This window comes from Xiphophorus couchianus, chromosome 5 (genome assembly GCF_001444195.1).
Source record: "Xiphophorus couchianus chromosome 5, X_couchianus-1.0, whole genome shotgun sequence".
Taxonomy (NCBI): Eukaryota; Metazoa; Chordata; class Actinopteri; order Cyprinodontiformes; family Poeciliidae; genus Xiphophorus; species Xiphophorus couchianus.
This window is the reverse complement of record NC_040232.1, coordinates 34,559,691-34,578,893: the sequence shown is the minus strand read 5'-3', so window position 1 is coordinate 34,578,893 and position 19,203 is coordinate 34,559,691. Positions and strand designations below refer to the sequence as shown.

Here is a 19,203-nt window from a genome sequence, read left to right as displayed (position 1 = left end):
GAGAAAAGTAAAAGCTCAAACAGTATTTAGTGAATATGTTTGCAAGGTATTTGATCTATTACATATTTCTGCTCAAACTATTTAAGGATCTGTCTGTGAGTAACAAGTAACCAAAGCTGAAATTTTGCTGTTTTCATTGGCTGGAAATTCACTGCTTGAATACTTGACATTACTTGATTAATGTCAAGTATTAATCAAGTAATTAATACTTGACATTCCTCCTTTCATGCAAGTCTACAAACGTCCATTGAGCGCACTTTGCGTCACAATCGCTGCATTTAGGGCTCATAAACAAAATAAATCAGACAAGGATTTACAAAATCAAACATTATTTATTCGGAACATTACAATTATGGCTAGTTTAAATATAATTAAATAGTTTAACATTGATATGCTTAGATAATATGATAAAATGTAACTTAATTTAGATTAAAATACACTAAAATAATTGTTTTTTATTAGAATTTGAACTTATTACCGTTGTAAATAGTTAATAAAAATATAATGAAAATCATTTAATTTCTAGACTAGGTAAACATTTTTAATAGAGTATTACTGAATTATATATATATATATATATATATATATATATATATATATATATATATATATATACATTTATTTCCAGGTTAAGTAATACTAACAAAATATTACTTTAGAATTTTACATTTAACAGTTATATATGACTGTAAACAAGTTAAATCTCGTAGGATTTTTATCTTCAGACTAAAACGGGGCATTGGGGCAGTTAGACCTTCTTCCATTATGATCACTGCTAACACATTCTCCTGTGAAACGAACCGGAGCGTCTCCTTCAATCAGGCCCCGCCCTCCTCATCCAGCGCGTCTCAATCCTGCGCTCTGATTGGACAAGCTCGCGCCAATCAAGGTGTTCAGAGCAGGTTTGGTTGCGGCGTCGGCTGCTGATGTAGCTGTCAAAAGTCAGGCTGTCCGCCGCACCGACAGCAGCTAGCAGGTAAGCTCGCTGGTTTTATACCAGTTTAATGCGATTAGCAGCAACTGACAACTAAATGTCCGAATCATCTTTACACTGCGATTATTAAGGAACTTTAAACCAGAAACATGGAGGGCTGAATGTGGTTTCTATACGTGATTCTGCAGAGTGTAGCGCTGGTATGCGCTCCCTATTCGATAATAGATTCAGAAAATAGGTGAACATCATTGGTGGAGTTGTTTGTTCAACATCCAGACGATGAGCAGCTGTATTTGTATTTAGTCTTCATAGAAAAATGAAGGTCACAGACCGAGGTGGCGCTGTTAACAGCTAAAGGTTAAACCACCAAACACAACATTGGAAATCAATTGTGTCTGTACATGTGGAGCTCTTCTTTTCTTAGAAAGGGTGTTACTGAACAGCTAAAGTAGCAACATAATGAAAGTATCTGCTGAAAAAGAAACAACAACTTGTTGCTCCACTTAAATTGTGACATCACTGCCCAGGGGACTAAATAAATCATTCATGCTGACAAGAATCCCACAGGTGTTCCTGGAGAAAACTCTAGTAAACGGAGGGATGCTAGTTTAACACACGTTGTAGATCAGAGATCACAGATTTACTCTGATTAATCGTGTTCCTCGTTTTAAGGTAGCGATGCAGTTCCTGGGCCGGCTGCTGGACACCGTCTCCTCCGTGTCGACCCTCTTCATAAACCCTTACCGGGTCAAAGAAGTCCAGCTGTCTGATTATGGAGGAGGGGGCAAAGTTCGGCTGAAGGAGGAAGGACGCATGGTCCTGTACAAAAACACACAGTGCCAGTCATGGGACTGCGTGCTCCTGTCCCCCGAAACGCCTACTGTGGCCCTGAGGTCAGTATAGATCACCACTGTAGAACGTTATTGTCCTCATTTTCCTCCACAGTGGCGGTTTGTTTGTTTTTTTATTTATTTTCGGTTACCTTTGACCACCATTGTTAAGCACGTCTATAGTTCTCTCTCGTGTAGATTAAAACCTGAAAAACAGGCCATGGATATTTTGAGATGACCTCAGCTGCTTCAAAACCCGTAGAACAAGTTAAGGGATATTCTATGTATTTTTCCTAGAGTTACTCGTGGAATGTATTGTTTGTTTTTCTGAATTTTCTAAAGCCACTCCTAAAACGTGAACTGTCTGAGTTTTAAAACGCCAAGTATTCTGAATACGCAATTATAAACACACATCCATAAAGTGCTTTGCTAAAATACTCCCATGCCTTAGACATTTTCAAACACAATGTTACCAAACACAAATGCGATTACTTTTACGTGATGGACCGACACAAAGTGGTGGTAATTCTGAAAGTGATGCATTGTATTCAAACATTTTGTTTTGCAACAAAATATGTTAAACATTTTACAGCAGTGTTATTGTAGTTAAATAAAACTAACAACATAATGAAAACTGAAATTGAGGAAACCTTTTTGTTAACCAAATTAAATAAAAAAAAACTATATTGTGTGTTAGTAAAACTAACTAAAACATACTGAAATTATAGATATAATATCCTTCAGTTTTGTGTTTATGAATCTATTTATTAGCCTTTCAAACTAATTTTAAATTAATTAATTTTTTCCTGTCACAAGCAGTTTACGTCAGCTGTTCGCGAATTATGGCACTCCGTACTTCTGGTGGGACTTAGCTGGACCACAAAATGGCGGCGGTAAAAGTTGGGATAAAACACCAGTAGTGTTGGTTGCTCAACAATTATCGAATCAATTTTTTCGTATGTTCTTATTACCAAATTGATGTATACATAATCATAATGCAATACTTTGACCTTTTTGAATTCTGCACCTCAGAATTAACTAAAACCACTACAGTAACTAATCAAAACTAAACTAAAACAAAACAATCTAGCAAACACATGCCAACACTATTACAAGCCTGTTTTTCAGCCCCTTTTTCTCAAATACCCCTAAATAAAACAGTCATATTTTTATTTGCTAATTATGTCAAGTCATGTATTATTTTTCTTCCTGTTTACAGAGTGTTATGTTGGGTTATTGCATAAAATCCCAATAAAATAAATAAAAATAAGACTGCATTTAAAGAGATAAGGTGTTATTCTCATTCATAGAAATCAAACTGGTTAGGTTTACCACATTTCTACAGGGCAAAGTTCAGTTTCTCCTTTCACTTCTTGGAAATGTTCTGGCTCACCACTGCGCCGTCCGCAGGCTGTTTCAGGTGGGGTCAGAGGAGGATGCCATGAACTGGTTCCCCCAGTACGCCCTCAAGCTGCGACCTTTCTACGAGATTCTGCCCCTGAAGGCGGACACGGCGCAGACCATCGTGGACTGCCTTCGCAGCCACCCTGACTGGAGCTCTGCTCACATCGCCGTGGAGAAGGGCATGAGAGAGTGCCTCAAACATAACTACGTTCAGAGGTAGCTAACCACGCTGCTACATACTTTGTTCATGGTATCTTACCTTTCAGTAATATTGAGAGAGCAAATTAACATGATTTATAAATCACATCCAAAAGAACAGAGGTGACCAAAATGCTCTAAACCTCAAAACAGATAAAAGCTATACGATAAACAACACATCCTGATTTTTTTAACATATTGGTATCGGTCCGGTAAATGAAACCGAACAACCAGTATTGGTCTTCATCTTGTTGCCATTTGCTTCTGGTAGTTTTTGTTTTTTTCAAAGGTGTTGAAAAGGTAGAGAAATACATATAATATTATTAAATGTCGGTTATCATCCATAAGAGCAATATTAATATTGGATATCAATATCATCTCACATTTCTATATTGCCAAATACAGCCAAAGAGAGATTTAGTGACGAAAAACAAATTAGGTGGGTTAGCATTAGCTAATGGTTCCTAACAACTCATGCTGTCATTCAGGATGTATCACAGCAAACTGAGCTGCCAGGATGTCATGACGGGTTTGAGACCGCAGCTGTCTTCAGACAGAGGCCTCTTCAGATTAGTTGGAGGACTGACTGCTAGTGTAGAATCTTCTTGCCCTCATCATCATGTACATTGACTCTTAGAGGATACTTGGATGATGAGTTACAAGAACATTTAATTTCCCTTTTGAATAATTAAAAGCATTTTTCATTTTAATTGAATCATAAATATAAAAAATATGAACCAAACAAAAATGGCAACGTAACTAAATGTTATTGTTGCGCTTTTGGTCCACAACACGGGGTGACATATGAACCTGTGAAATGGAAAAAGGAAAATGGTTTCTAAAATGTAATTTGGTGCCAAACTATATACAAAACTTTAAAACATTCCACAAAATGTTTTAAAATTGATTCTGTAAAGTGGCGCCAACGCAGGAGGGATTCTGTCTCACTTATTATTTTCAGATTTTGAAGTTATTAAGCCTCATTATCTTCATGCCTTTTTCAATGTGACTAGACGTCAGTATTGAAATGTAAGGAGGTAATCCTTATCAAAAAGTTAATAAAAAGCAACACCAGCAATCCAGGCTGGAGCCCAATGGAGAAAAATAATGGAAAAAAATGAGAATACAATGTTTGAAGACGTATTAGCCAGATCAGATGAAAATCTTCAATTTGCTTTCGTTTATTTGTAGAATTTAATTAGCCATTGAGCATTTTCCCAATATGGATCCTTGAGGGACACCACAATTGATAGATTTACTTTTCCAAAAACTAACAGATTTGGTATACTGCAGAAAAATTAAGGCTTTGTAAGCTTTCTTCTTGCCAAAGGTAACAGAAGTAATAAACAGTCAGCATGGGCCACTCCAGCTAACAGGCGTTCAATGCCATTAAGGATTTAAAACGCCTTGAAAATGTCAAAATCAATTAAGAGTTATTGTAAAGGTTGAAGCCCATTAGCCTCTAATGCATTCACTACACTGTTACTTTCTTCGACTAACTCCTAGATCCCTGTTTTATGCATCATGAAAAGAAAATCTAAATATTCTGTTTGTACTTTTGGAAACTTTCTGTTTAGTTTCCCAAAATTCAAACTAGTAGACTGACAAGGATTCTCAGCAAGTTCAAAGCTCTGCTCAGTCTGTGTAGCACGCCATTAAAACACAAGCCAGCCGTAAACCTAAAAGCTCAGCCAGCTGGCCGTCATTTCTCTGTGGATGTAATGGGAACCCTCCTGGGAGCCTTTTCTTAACAGCCAGCATAGCTGTTTGGCAAGTCATTCTCCAATGTTGTACTTTAAATTGTCAAACCTTTTACAATTTCTGCTCTCAGCCAGATCAACGCGCGGGACGTGTTGGGTCAGACGCCTCTGCACCGGGCGTGCGAACGGGGCGACTTGGCATGCGTGAAGGAGCTGCTGGACGAGAGCCAGGCCCGCACCGACATCAGAGACCAGAACGGAGAAACCCCCATGCACTACGCCTCCAAGCAGGATTCTCCCGTCATCATCCAGGTGAGACCTGAACAACGCCCAGGTCAAAGGGCACTTACAGCCTGAAGGGGGTTGCACTGATGATTGATGACTTTTGGTTTGGTTCAGCTATTAAATGTGTTTCAGCCCAACTTCTTATTCATATGTTTTTAAAGGAGCAAATATATATATAAAAAAAGTCCTGGATATTCAAGGTCAAACCGATTCACTGAATCTCTTGACAGCATGGCGTTGTGTTACTTTCCCACTCGGGATACGTAGTTGTCGGTGACAGGTGTTAACACTTGGGGAAATGCAAAGGTAAAGCCTGCAGCAGCCTGTCACAAACATCACACCTGACTTGTTGTGGGAAGAGTTCTGCAGGTCAAGGGGCGCATTAGTTTTACAGGAAAACGTATTTTGAAACGGGTTGCTAGTAATTGTACATTTTTTCAAAGTATTTGGACAAGTGCACACAGGCTGCGAGTCTGGGAGGAGGTGATCTGTAGCTAGAAGGAGGAGAAATGCTCAGAGAAGTCGACAGATTTGAAGAAGATTCAATGTAAACTATAATTACTGAGGTGTTTAAAACTGAAGACAATGGAAGCCCAGAGATCCTGTTTAAAAAGAAGCTGCTTTTTATACTAAATGTTGATACGAGGGGTGCACAGATTGGAGTTTTATGATTTTCATTTTTAAATAAACCTAACAGACTGATTCTGATTTATTTTGACTTAAAAGAAGCTAAATCTAACAACAAAGTTGTTAAGTTGTTAGCAACTTTAGCTAACAACTTGCCTGCATGTGGGCGGGTCTTTCACTCAGTCTTCTCTCACAGCAGAGCAAAAGGCGACAGTGACTGATTTACAGACCTTTGCGGAGGTCTGAAGAAGTTACATTTCTTTGCAGTATGCAACATTTACAAAAAGATGTTTTTTTTTACACATTTGTTAAAACTGTCAAAATGTCGTGACAATTTTGTAGCAGAAAAATAATCTGCGAGAAAAAAAATCAAGTTTCTCCTCCCGTGCTGCTACTGTGGTCTGAAGAAAAGCACCGCTCCCAGTCAAAAACAACCAGTCAGAGCCAGGAGGAGGGTCTTTGCGCTGTTGATCGGGCTTGTGTACGCGCTGCTCGATGTACTAATGGCGGAGAAACAACCAACCGTTCCGGGGAAACCGTCATCAGTCAGTCTGAGCACAGCATAGCAGAGATAAAGGGGGAGGGTCTGAGTGGCGCATATATGAGGCTACTGCAGCTTTAAGTATGCTCAATCACGCAAAATTAAGAAAATTAAAGAAATTTGTCCGGCTGATTTATTGGTGCAACTCTAGTTGTGACATCTCTACAATTTAAGACTGTGAGAGACCAAGACATCATCATTTTCAGCTTTCAACCTTTGTCTACTTGAGAGTATATTTTATTTTCGGCTTCCTTCCTTAGGAAATACTCCTGGAGATGGTGGAGTTAGCATGCTAGCTGCGCTAACTACTCTCATTCCTAATATAAAAGTCTAAACGCAATTTTGAACGTCAACTGCCCTCTTACACCCACAATGTGACCTCAGCATCTAAAATAAATAACTCATGACAACTCAGGGGCAGGGATACTCAGAAAAATATTTGCATTCAGTTCTTATTTCTTCCGATAAATTAGCTCTTGAAAAGGAATCGGAATTAGTTTAAATCTGTATCAGCGGGTCAACGGTTCAGGAAAACTGGAAATCAGGTTGGGTGTGGCTCTGATATCACTAGAAATAATAATTAGAGAATACTTCACAACCTATAATTAAGCAATATTCCTTTTTTTTTTTTTTAAACGTAACTTTCCACGCTGTCCTGCACAGGCTCTGTGCTCACGGCTGTGCTCAGGGGTGAACGAGCTCAACAGCAACGGAGAAACGCCGCTCCACGTGGCCTGCCGTCTGGGCCGGGTGGAGTCCGTCAAAGCCCTGCTGGAGGGGGGGGCCAAGTGCGACACCATGGGCAGCACAGGAAACCCCATCCACACTGCCATGAAATACAGCGAGAAGGGGTGAGTGGACAAATAAAAGGAACAAGCTGCCTTTCTTTTCCTCGCTGTGCTACAAGAATTGTCTCCAGGAAGGAAGTGGCTCTGTTTGTTGTTCCTCTGACCTGCAGACTAATTAAATCAGTGGAAATCGATGTTTATGATTCGTTTTGTGCTTTGTAGTAATTGTGTATAAAACATCATTATAAAACGGCCTTACACACGCATAAAACAGCATTTCAGCTAAAGTGAAACTTTGACAAACCTGCTAAATGCCAGCGAAGGTGCCATAAGCATCGGAAATTATAAATGATTCAATTTAGGAAATGTGAGGTTGTCTATGTTGTGTGTTTGTTTGTCAGCTGCGTGGAGGAGATTCTCAAAGCAGATCCGTCCCAGCTGCAAGCCCAAGACTCCGTGTACGGAGGGACGCCCCTGCACTGGGCCAAAACCGCCGAGGTAGAGACTTCTGCACACACTCTAACTGTTAATGTTACATATTATTAATCAATCGCATGATCAATTACGATGAGCTCCATGATTTACATTCTGATGAGTAAGATATTTTGAAAGGGCAACGTTGTTTACAGAGACTCAGTATGGTTCATTTCCATTTATCAGTTTTGGTTGTCATGTTTTATTTTGGATATTTAAAATACCTTCTAGATTCCATGTTAAATATTCTTTATGAAATTAATGTTTTACTAGTTGCGATCCACTTTTTTCCATTTCCAATACCGATATCTGAGGTTTAGTATCGGCCGGTACCGATACAGAGAGCTGGATCTACTTGAAACGTTGCTTTTTTTTAAAAACACAGACATAAATGTACTAAATTACAAATTTATTTGCTAACTAAACATTTCATATTTAACGTTTTTACATGCCTCTTGGTCAAACATGTAAAAACAACACAACTTTAATTTGCTCAATTGTGCAGTTAGGATCAGGCACATTGTCACAAATACCCAATGTAGAATTTTCTAAAACATCAGGACCGTTACAGATATTTATAGTGGACTTCTGCATTTCTATTCATTAGTCTTTGAGAGGGCGGACGTGCATTATTATGGCATTACTTATACATTACCTGGAAATTATCTCAAAACAATAATATTATCGTTTATCGCAATAATTACAGGGCCAATTTATCGCCCAGCGAAATGTGTCATTGTGACAGGCCTGTTAGATGATTTGAGGTGATGGCAGGAAGCTACGTTGTTGTTTCATTTAAAGCATTAAATGAATCAGCTTCCCCATTAAACTTTAAATGAAACTTTAAGCTTTAAACTTAAAATGAAAAAGGAAGGCGTCCGTTGTGCTTCCTCTCTGCCAGATGTGCCGCATGCTGCTGGACCGCGGCTGCGAGATAAACTACCTCAGCAAGACCGGCGAGAGCGCCCTCCACGTTCTGACCAAGAAGGGCCACTTTGAGGCCGCCATGGTGCTGCTGACCCACGGGGCCAACGCCAACCTGAAGGGCCAGGACGGAAACACGGCCCTGCACCTCGCTATGAAGGTTCCTGTTTTAACAGACGGACACATTTGTTCGTCTTTTTATGGGGTTAAAGCAACACCGTCTGATGGACATTTACAGATTATATTGAAATAAAAAATGTAACTCTTAAGTTAATAACAATCTATACTGGCAAAATGATTTCCACAGTGATTTATTATTAAAATACTTCATATTTGATGTCATTTATTGCATCAGAAATGTAGTTTATTTCCAAACAACAATAATGCTTTTTTTTGTGCCTATTCTCACTAGATGGACCACATGGAGCTGATTAAAGGTTTGATCGTGTTTGGCGCCGATGTTGAGATCCACAACAACCTGGGAGAAACACCCGGGCTGATCGCAGCTCGCACCAGCAAAGGTGGGCGAGATTGACGGTTAAACCGCGACTGCTGCTAGCCTGGTTTGTTAAAGTGTAAAATAAAATTAACAATAAAGTAAGTTGTTTTTTCTAAACTAAGATGTTGATACAAGTCATTGGATATCACTTAAAAGCATGTGTTGCAGTGTAAATAACAGAAATGTGCATGCTTACAAGTGAAAACATCCAGGAAAGACCAAGTTAAAATTCTGTATTTTAAAGTGTAATTTTTGTATTTATTAATGAATCTTTAGAGGCATAAAAAGAGGATTTGTTTTCACAGCTTAAAGTAAAACTATCCCTCACTTTTGTGTTCTTTTCTGTGACATTCAGAATATTACTTTAAAGAGTTCATGATGTGATGAGCTACTTAAAAATTAGAGCTTTTAAGTTGCTCATCAAATTATTTTTAATCCATGACGCCTTGGTCTAGTCAGAAATTTCAGTTAATTGGACTATTGTTAATTTTTTTTATATATATATATATAAACACTCGAAATAAATTTATATGATAATCCTCTAAAAATGTACAGAAATCACTATTTTACTTTGAGTTCCTTCATTTCTCAGTGTAAAAAAAAAAAATAGTTTGAAGAACCATTTCTGTGGAAAGCTAGTGTGTGGAAATAAATTTGCTTATATTTCAAAAATAGAACAATTGTAGAGCAGCCTCTATATAAACATGCAAAATGTTGAAAAGACATTAAGGACATTTAAACAGTTACCAACAGATATTATACCAAAAATAGAAATGCTTGCCAAAAGTTTATGTCTTTTAGATGATCCAAACATTATTATTTTATTATTAGTAGTAATAGTACTTTTTTTTTTTCAAAATGGATCTGTTGTTGACTTATAAAGAAGCTTCCAGTAAAATTTGATTTTGTTCTGAGTGGGAAATGATGCTTAATTGAGTTTCGTGTCATTTATTGATTTGTTTTTGAAGATGCATGACGATTGCTAACCGTTTACAAATCTCTCTGCTTACTCTCCTCCCTCTATGTCTGTTACGTATCTCTCCATCTCAATCTCTCTCTCTCTCTCTGTCTGTCCTGTGTTCGTGGCATGCTCGCGTGCCCGCCATGTTGGCTTGTGTTTTGTACTAACCTGAAAGGTCCTAATAGAAAGATCCTGCTGGACATGCTGTGTAGTGTAGGAGTGCAGCGCTGCCTTCCTCGCTCCCCCAGCAGCCCTCCTCCTCTTCCTCCTCCTCCAGTCTCAAACAAGACCAAGCCTCGAGCCATAGGTAACGCCAGCACCCAGGAGCCTGAGAAGACCCGTTTGTTTCAGGAGCTTTAGCACTAAATGAGACACATTTTGATCAGGGGTGTGCAGGGTTTCCCCCCAGAGATCTGGCCAAGCCTGGCGGAGTCCACCGGGTCTAAACCTTGCTTAACCTTTCTTTGCCATCACTGTGACTGGTGTTTATAAAAAAAAAAAAAATTTAAATAAATAAATTAGGCTTAGCCTGCTGGGAAGGGGGGAGGGGCAATTAAAGCCTGGTGGCCTGCCAGGCTTATAATGCCCTGGGGGAAACTCTGATACTTATTTTCATTTCACATTGAGGTCATAAATCTTCATGAAGGGCCGGTTGTGGCAGAAAATATTGAAAAAACATAAATAAATGTCTAACTCTTTATTCGATGAGTACTTGTTAAAATTAAATTATATTGAACATCTTTTCACCTTGATGTAATTTGGCAGAATACAGATAAAACCTCCTTTGATTAGGTTGATAAAACAGTATTTCAGCATACAGTTGTTATCTTGAAGGTTGTATTTATGTGGCCCGTTAGATCAGAGAGGGCCACATAAAAAGCTATGGCGGGCCGGATTTGGCCCTCAGGCCTCGAGTTTGACACGTGGATTGTATAGATCAACAGCTGGATCTTTCAAAACCTTTATTTTTGTTAGTTATGATGATTTTCCACTCACTGCTAATGAAAACATGTTTTTTAACATTAGAATATTACAACAGAACAATAAGAAATATTACAAAAAATAAATTTGGGCTAAATGAAACTCATATTTACCCCCTGCTTAGAGGTTATTTTCAAATGGTACTTTTAATCTGACAAATGGGCCTCTTATTATTGCATTTCATCAAATATGACTGTGTTTACACTAAGGCATTGCTTGCAATTTTTCAGTGCTCTGAAATTATATAAACTAATTTATTTTTAGTACAAGTGCATTAAGATTAATAATTTGCTATTTTAAAGTGATACTTGAGGCTTCTTTTCGAACGGCTTCATAGCTTTTAGAAATCCCAGTCTCCTCTTTGCTTTTTTATCATTTTGACAGCATGTAGTTACCGGCTTTTATCACTGTTTTACAGGGTTTCAGGACATCCTGTACGTCGGGGCTGCAATGGGAGCAATTGGCAAATCTGAAATTGATGGACAAGTAATGGAGAAAAAGAAGTAAGTGTGTGAAATATTTGTTGAGTGGAAATGTATTTAATTTCTTTAATTTTGGATGATCGGCCAATGCTTGCATGAGAAACCGATCAGATCTGCATCCGCAAAGGTCTGAATATCGACCACTGAGCCCTTTGTTCTGTTGTGAGCAACTTTTAAAAAATCACCAAAAGTCAGAATCAGCAGTTCAGACTTTTTCAATATCAGTGTTTGGTCAGAAAATTGCAATTTGTGCATCCCTTATTCTGTTATTTTGTTGTAATTTGTGTGGTTCTACTACAGGGGTGCTCAATACGTTGATCGCGATCGACCGTTTTCAGTCGATCTCGGATGTAGGAGACGAACTGAACGCCGCCGTTATGTTTTTAAAAACATAACGACATAACAAACTGAATGTTATGTTTTTAAAGTAATCTCTGCTCGGCTTGTGGCAGGCGGTTGCCACGGCAACGGGTGTGCTAAAAACGACAAAGAGAGAGAGAAAAAAGGTAGGAGTGGCTTAGAGTTGATCGCCTGTTCAGGTTATTTTACCTTTGTTTACCTTTGCCGTGGTGTATCACAGCCGCTGTAGTTTCTGAACGTTCAATAAACGACAAACGTGGACTAATTACCTCGTTCGTTGCAGTATACGTCAAAACAAACATCAAATAGGACAAATATATTTCATTAAGTAACAAACAAATGGCTTCTACCGTGATAACTATGTGAAATTAAATTAATTGTCTAATATTTTAAAATAAAGTTTGGTGCTCCTCTGGCATCTCGCTTTGAGCTCAGAGTCTGAAAGGATCTTCCTCCATCAAACATGCCATTTATTTTTGTCTCTTTATTTAGTGGAAATATTGATGTTGATGAGATTTTCTCATCAACAATTTATGATAAAGTAATAATGTCATTTATACACTTATCTAATTTATTTGTAATTTTCTTTAATGGTTAACAGTGTTTAATCCAAATTTAACTGCAGGATAGACAGACTGCTTTGTCTGGACGGTGGCGGTATCAAAGGCCTGGTTCTGATCCAGATGCTGATCGCCCTGGAGAAGGAGGCGGGTCGGCCGACCAGGGAGCTCTTCGACTGGGTCGCTGGGACAAGCACCGGAGGCATCCTCGCGTTAGCAATAATCCACGGTGTGTTTTTGGTTTTCTTACCTTGGTATGTGTGTGTGTGTGTGTGTGTGTGCCACCAGAACTAAAATGTTGTGTCCTCTGTGTGAAGGTAAGTCCATGGAGTACCTGCGCTGCCTGTACTTCAGAATGAAGGAGCAGGTGTTCAGAGGGTCCAGGCCGTACGAATCCGCACCGCTGGAGGACTTCCTGAAGAGAGAGTTTGGAGAGAACACAAAGATGACAGACATCAAATTCCCAAGGTTTAAATCATATTGTGGCATTAAGAACATTTCAAAACAAGTACTAGAAATGATAAAAAAGGAGTATTTGGAAAGCAGCAAGTGATACAATGCTTTAATTCACCAGAACAGCAATTACAAACATGCATAAATGTGTTGGTACTTCCTCCATGTTAAATAAAACATTAGTGTCCCATAAAGAAGTTCAAATTCACAAAAGGTTAATGATATCACTTTTTCTGAATTAACACAAATGAGATTTTGCTTTACTTATTAATTCGGATGAATAGTTTGTTTAAAAAAAATTACTTGATGATAATCCCACAGACTTTCGTGTCAGTTTGCATGCATTATGGGAACTTTCAGTTTGTCTTTTTTCTTCCGTCAATAGTGGTATCCATGGAGATGATTATGACTTAACATGTGACAGATTTGTCACCATCAGATCTTAAAACTTAAATTGTCTTTGATGGGTTTGATGGGTTTCCATAATTTGCATAAGCAAACAGGTTGATCCAAACTACGACACCAGGCTACCCACCAGCATGTTTGCTTTCTTTAATAAGGCTGAATGCCTCACAGGACTCTGTGATGCTAACTACAGTTGGCATTAAGGGTCATTAAATTTAAAAAAAATCCAAAGGAATATCAGCCAATTTGTTCATACTGTATTTGAAAAATGAACAACAAATTATCTCAGCATAATTTTACTTGCTTACTTAGTCATACACTAAAAGTCCATCCATCCATCTTCTTCCGCTTATCCGAGGTCGGGTCGCGGGGGTAGCAGCTTCAGAAGGGAGGCCCAGACTTCCCTCTCCCCGGCCACTTCTTCCAGCTCTTCCGGGGGAATCCTGAGGCGTTCCCAGGCCAGCTGAGAGACATAGTCCCTCCAGCGTGTCCTGGGTCTTCCCCGGGGCCTCCTCCCGGTGGGACGTGCCCGGAACACCTCACCAGGGAGGCGTCCAGGAGGCATCCTGACCAGATGCCCGAGCCACCTCAACTGGCTCCTCTCGATGTGAAGGAGCAGCGGCTCTACTCTGAGTCCCTCCCGGATGACTGAGCTTCTCACCCTATCTCTAAGGGAGAGCCCAGCCACCCTACGGAGAAAACCCATTTCGGCCGCTTGTATCCGCGATCTCGTTCTTTCGGTCATGACCCAAAGCTCATGACCATAGATGAGGGTGGGAACGTAGATCGACCGGTAAATCGAGAGCTCCACCTTTTGGCTCAGCTCTTTCTTCACCACGACGGACCGGTACAACGCCCGCTTAACGGCAGACGCTGCGCCAATCCGCCTGTTGACCTCCCGCTCCCTTCTTCCCCCATTCGTGAACAAGATCCCGAGATACTTGAACTCCTCCACTTGGGGCAGGACACCCCCCCGACCTGGAGAAGGCACTCTACCCTTTTCCGGCTCACTAAAAGTACAAAAGTAAAATCAATCATTATAAGCAATACTGTTCATCTCATAATTGAATAAATCTCCTCCTGTTGCAGCATCTTAGCCGTCCTTTCTCCATTTCTCGTTTTCTGTCTGTCCGTCCAGGGTCATGGTGACCAGCGTTCTGGCCGACAGACATCCAGGTGAGCTCCATATCTTCAGGAACTATGACCCTCCGTCTGTCCGCAGAGAGCCCTCCTACATCACCACCGCCACCTTCCAGCCTCTCACCATCCCACAAGGTACCCACCGGACTTTAAAAGTAGCTTATCGCTCTCATTTTATATATGTGCATCGTTAGCACCACTAGATGGTGACAAAGTGAGAAGTTCTCCTGCAGAATTAGTTGGTTTTTTTTCCCCCATGTAACTTTTCTAAATGAATGAAGAAATGCAGTTGTGCTGTTTGAGTGTCAGCCATGTTGTTGTTGCAGGGTGGGAGGATGAGGATGTGTTGATAGTAGGATACACAGATGAGCCGCCCAGAAAGCGTAGGAAGGTGACAGACGAAGGTGTGTAGACATGTATGTAGGAGAAAGTTGAGTCATGAAATTGTCCACAACGAAAAGCCTAAAATATCTTGAAATGTTGCTCATTTAGATCTTAATATCAGACAGATTAGGCATCTCTTTTTTTTTTTGTTTTTCATCTGTAAATTAAAGTAACATGACAATCTGTGTGTAACGAAGTTTCTATTCTTAAACATGCAGAAAGCTGAAGCTGCTTGAAATAAAGCGACTTAATAAAACTGCTGTTATCAAGTTGTTCTATAAAATGGTGATATGTGCCTGGAAAATGTATAATACCACCCCTAAGTATTTTGAGATAAATCTAATGAAGAATTAGCATAGTCATAAAAGAGATTTAATAGTTTTGTTTTGCCTTATTTTTATAGTAGATCAGAGTTCCCAACAGTTCCTAAATTTATTCTGAAGAAGTAACTCAAAGACCAAAAACCCATTGAAAGGAGCACTCACGTTCTTCATCAGATTGGGATTAATTCAGTCTATTAATTAGGACGTGAATTAAAAACACATGAAAAAAATATATTGTGAAATGGCATGGAAGCAAAATATTATGGTAAAACCCCAAAATCATAGCAGAAACCTAAATGAGTCTTACTTTAGCCCTTTCTGAGCTCATCTATTTTCCCAGAGCAAACCTTCTGCTTTAAACCTAAAAGCATCAAACTTCTTCACCTTAACATAATCTGTGTCTTAGAACAACTCGTATGGAGAGCCGCTCGCTCCAGCGGCGCCGCACCCACCTACTTCCGACCAATGGGCCGCTTCCTGGACGGAGGGCTGTTGGCCAATAACCCGACGCTAGACGCCATGACAGAAATCCATCAGTTCAACAAGTCATTAAAAGCTGAGGTAGCAGATTTGCATGCTTTGTGATGTTGACTCATCCCTATGTGTACAGCTGCACTGAGCTGTTCTACAGATCAGTTTTATTTGTTGTCTTTCTCAGGGTCGTGAAGCGAACATCAAGAAGCTGGGCATAGTTGTTTCTCTTGGAACAGGTGGGTCTAACAGAAAATTACAAATGATGTGACTGAAAGATCAGCTTATGAAAGTTTTAAGTCATTTGCATCCATCATGCATATCTGCAAAGGCTGTTTTAAATGCAAACAGCATTTAAAACAGCACACAAAGGCAGTTATCTGTCTTTGTGTGCAGCTAGTGTGGGATTTAATTGTCACATCATGTGCTGCAAATAAATTTCTATGAAATACAACTTGCTTTCAGTTCTATTGTCAGTCAGGGATTTTGCGGTTTCTGGGTGAAGTCACTAGTGATGTTGTGTCTTTCCAGGCAAACCTCCACAGGAAGTGGTGACCTCCGTGGACGTTTTCCGACCCTCCAACCCTCTGGAGCTGGCCAAGACGTTCGTAGGCGCCAAGGAGCTGGGCAAAATGTTGGTGGACTGTGTGAGTGCACCACTCTAATCTTATGCCGAGCTGTAGACATTTCTCATCTTATTTTTTGCAGCTGATTCATTATCAAAACATTCTGCATCGTCTGTTTTGTCTTAAATTCAAAACCTGTCTGGATGCGCAGTGTACGGACTCTGATGGCTGCGCCGTGGACCGGGCCAGAGCCTGGTGTGAAATGATCGACACTATCTACCACAGGTCAGCTGATCGCCAACATGCCACTTTCTTTGCTATATCCTGGTTTTTCAGTTTTCATACACTTCCCTATTTTTTGCCAACATATCAGCTAAATCACATCTCTTTCTCAAAACCCCGGTCGGACATTTTTGCAAGTTTTCATGCGTACAACAGCTGAATCAAATGACTAATTAACCTTCTGAGGATGCAGTGAACTTCTACAGAATCCAACAAATGACCAAATATTTGACTCGTGTCTAATGAAGAAGATAAATGGGAAATGTCCTGTATTTTCTTGCTCCACGATCAACTGAATGGTTGTGACACACGAGTGAGGAGTTGAAAACATCCCATCAATAATACAGTCCTGATCCTCTGGGGAGGCAGCTGCTGGTAACCTGCAGCGACTATGAACTAGTCGCTAGCGAATTTGGCGTAATTAAATGAAACAATGAAATATTTTGTTCAGCAGATAATAAATCATGTTGAAAATGGTGAACAACTGTCTGGATTTAAAGCACTGAAGGGATTTATTGAGCCTGCATAAAGACGATGACATAGAGCATCCGCCCTTTGGGGGTCCCACCAGTTTTACGCATCGCTCAGGTGAATCCTTGGAGTGGCACATTCCTCTGGTTCCACAATCAGCAGCATGTTCTGAAAGCATGCGGCGCCCGAAACCTTAGTGGCTTAACACTTTGATGTTAAAGCACTAAGCCATCCGATATGGGCTGCTGATGGCTTTGTGTCTTTGCTAAGACTCATTAATCATTTTTTTCATCTCATGTACTCAACTAAATTTTACTAGCTTAAAAGATAATTGTCAAATACTTGTTAAATTAGGAAACAGGATACAGAATTTGAGCTAGTAGTCTGTAGTGGTGCATTGTAGATGGCATGAGTCTGATGAGGAAATGTCCAAAAAAGGCCTTAGAGACTTTGGAGATGACTAACTTGAAAAAAAAAACGTCATAAATATTTCTGGTGCAAACCTCTTTAAGGTTTACAGTATCAGTATGAGTGTGGATTTGTAAAAGTGACCAGAATTAATTGAGCATATGACAGGAAGGAACATTTTTTGGGTTTTTTTAACGGGCATTTTCCCTAAAATCAGACGAAGTTAAAAGTTTTTGTATATAAAAATTTGATTGCTCCTGATACTTAAAGGTATAATGCATTCAAACAGGTTTGCCAAGTACTGCAGTAATTAATTAATTTGCATGCATGTCTCGTTGTGCAGACTGAGTCCCCAGCTGTCTCAGGAGGTGATGCTGGACGAAGTGAGCGACGAGGTTCTGGTGAACATGCTGTGGGAAACGCAGATGTATCTGTTTGAGAAACGGGAAGTGCTTCAATCTCTGGCGAAAACGCTGCTGTGAGGCTGACAGGAGAAAGAGACGACAGAGAGGGACCACAAATATAAACCTATGAATATTTAACAATCTACAAGAACAACCACTATTCTAAGAGAACAAATTATTTTTGGTGCTTCCTGAAGGGCCTGTTTGAGGACAAAGCACTGAAACTTTCGACTAAAATAAGTGTGAACCACAGGAAGGTTTAAACCTGACTGAAATCTGCCTGAAAGTAACTTGGCATGAATTTATGAAGGGGAGAGACGTGTAGCACTGACCTTAGCACTGACTGTGTTTTCTGCTTTCTTTACCAGGTTCACAGTTTTTATATAAACGTACATTCAGTTTACATAAAAACCTCTCCAGTATAAAAACTTACCATACTGGTAGGTTTGGTAAGAGGAGTACATACCATAAGTGTAAAAACACTTACACTTACCATAGAGCAGTTTGGTAAGTACTACTCTATGGTAAGTGTAAAAATACTTACACTTGCCATAGAGGTACGTGTTTTTACCACTTACCATGGAGGAAGTGCTAAAAACAGAATTGGACACAGAAACTGTCAACGTCTGCTGCTGCTTCCCTCTCTTCACTTTGTTGACGACAAACGGCTCAAGCGACGTTTTCATTTACCCTCTCATATTCACGCAAGGCATCTACAAAACCACTGGAGTTAGACGTTTTGTTTCTGTGTCGGCATTTTCTGAAGTATCCACCTGAAAATGCTGAAGGTTATTTTCATTAGAGCAGCCTTACACATCTGTAATGTTTTCTTTTCACATATCATCCTTTGTATTCATTTATAAGTTATTAATATTGTCGCATTATTTAGACGTATTCCTACGCTCCTTACTGCCTATTTCCAAATGTTTTCTGTCTCCACAATGTGAACTGGAAACTTTCGCAGAGACTTAAATGTAACAGATCATGGGACCTGCTGCTACTGCTAAACATAACGACGGCAAATAATGATTTTTTTTTTTTTCTATCACATATTGAGGTGTTTACTTATATGGTAATAAATTTTATTACTACTTTTTTGTTGTTACAGTTTATTGCAATTTTTGATCCCATCAGATTGTCAGCTCTTAAAAAAAACACACACACACACACACGCCCTCACACACAGAGAAAACAAGCAACTCATAAAAACGCATTAAAACATGGTCAGCGCGACCACATATGAAATAAATTGATTAGACGAAGACTTATGTTTTAACATCTTTATTTCTATTAGTTATGATGATTATTTTTTTGCTAAAAGTCAATTAAACAACATTTAGGATTACAC

General features: G+C 39.5%; 1 protein-coding gene across 2 annotated transcripts; it reads left to right on the top strand.

The window, feature by feature from the left end:
• The first annotated feature begins 873 nt into the window (after window positions 1-873).
• On the top strand, window positions 874-18,950 carry pla2g6 (phospholipase A2, group VI (cytosolic, calcium-independent)). 2 transcript variants are annotated; one of them, XM_028018665.1, is made up of 19 exons: window positions 874-976; window positions 1,607-1,827; window positions 3,175-3,384; window positions 5,198-5,378; window positions 7,183-7,370; window positions 7,709-7,805; window positions 8,683-8,865; window positions 9,118-9,226; window positions 10,341-10,472; window positions 11,565-11,649; window positions 12,614-12,777; window positions 12,866-13,016; window positions 14,545-14,681; window positions 14,873-14,950; window positions 15,660-15,814; window positions 15,912-15,963; window positions 16,256-16,371; window positions 16,502-16,575; window positions 17,795-18,950. In XM_028018665.1, exons 2-19 carry the CDS (start codon window positions 1,613-1,615, stop codon window positions 17,931-17,933), a joined length of 2,466 nt encoding a protein of 821 aa, XP_027874466.1. In that variant the 5' UTR covers window positions 874-976; window positions 1,607-1,612; the 3' UTR covers window positions 17,934-18,950. The 2 variants fall into 2 exon arrangements, with proteins under 2 accessions (XP_027874466.1, XP_027874467.1); XM_028018666.1 differs by lacking the exon at window positions 14,873-14,950.
• Window positions 18,951-19,203: the final 253 nt, after the last annotated feature.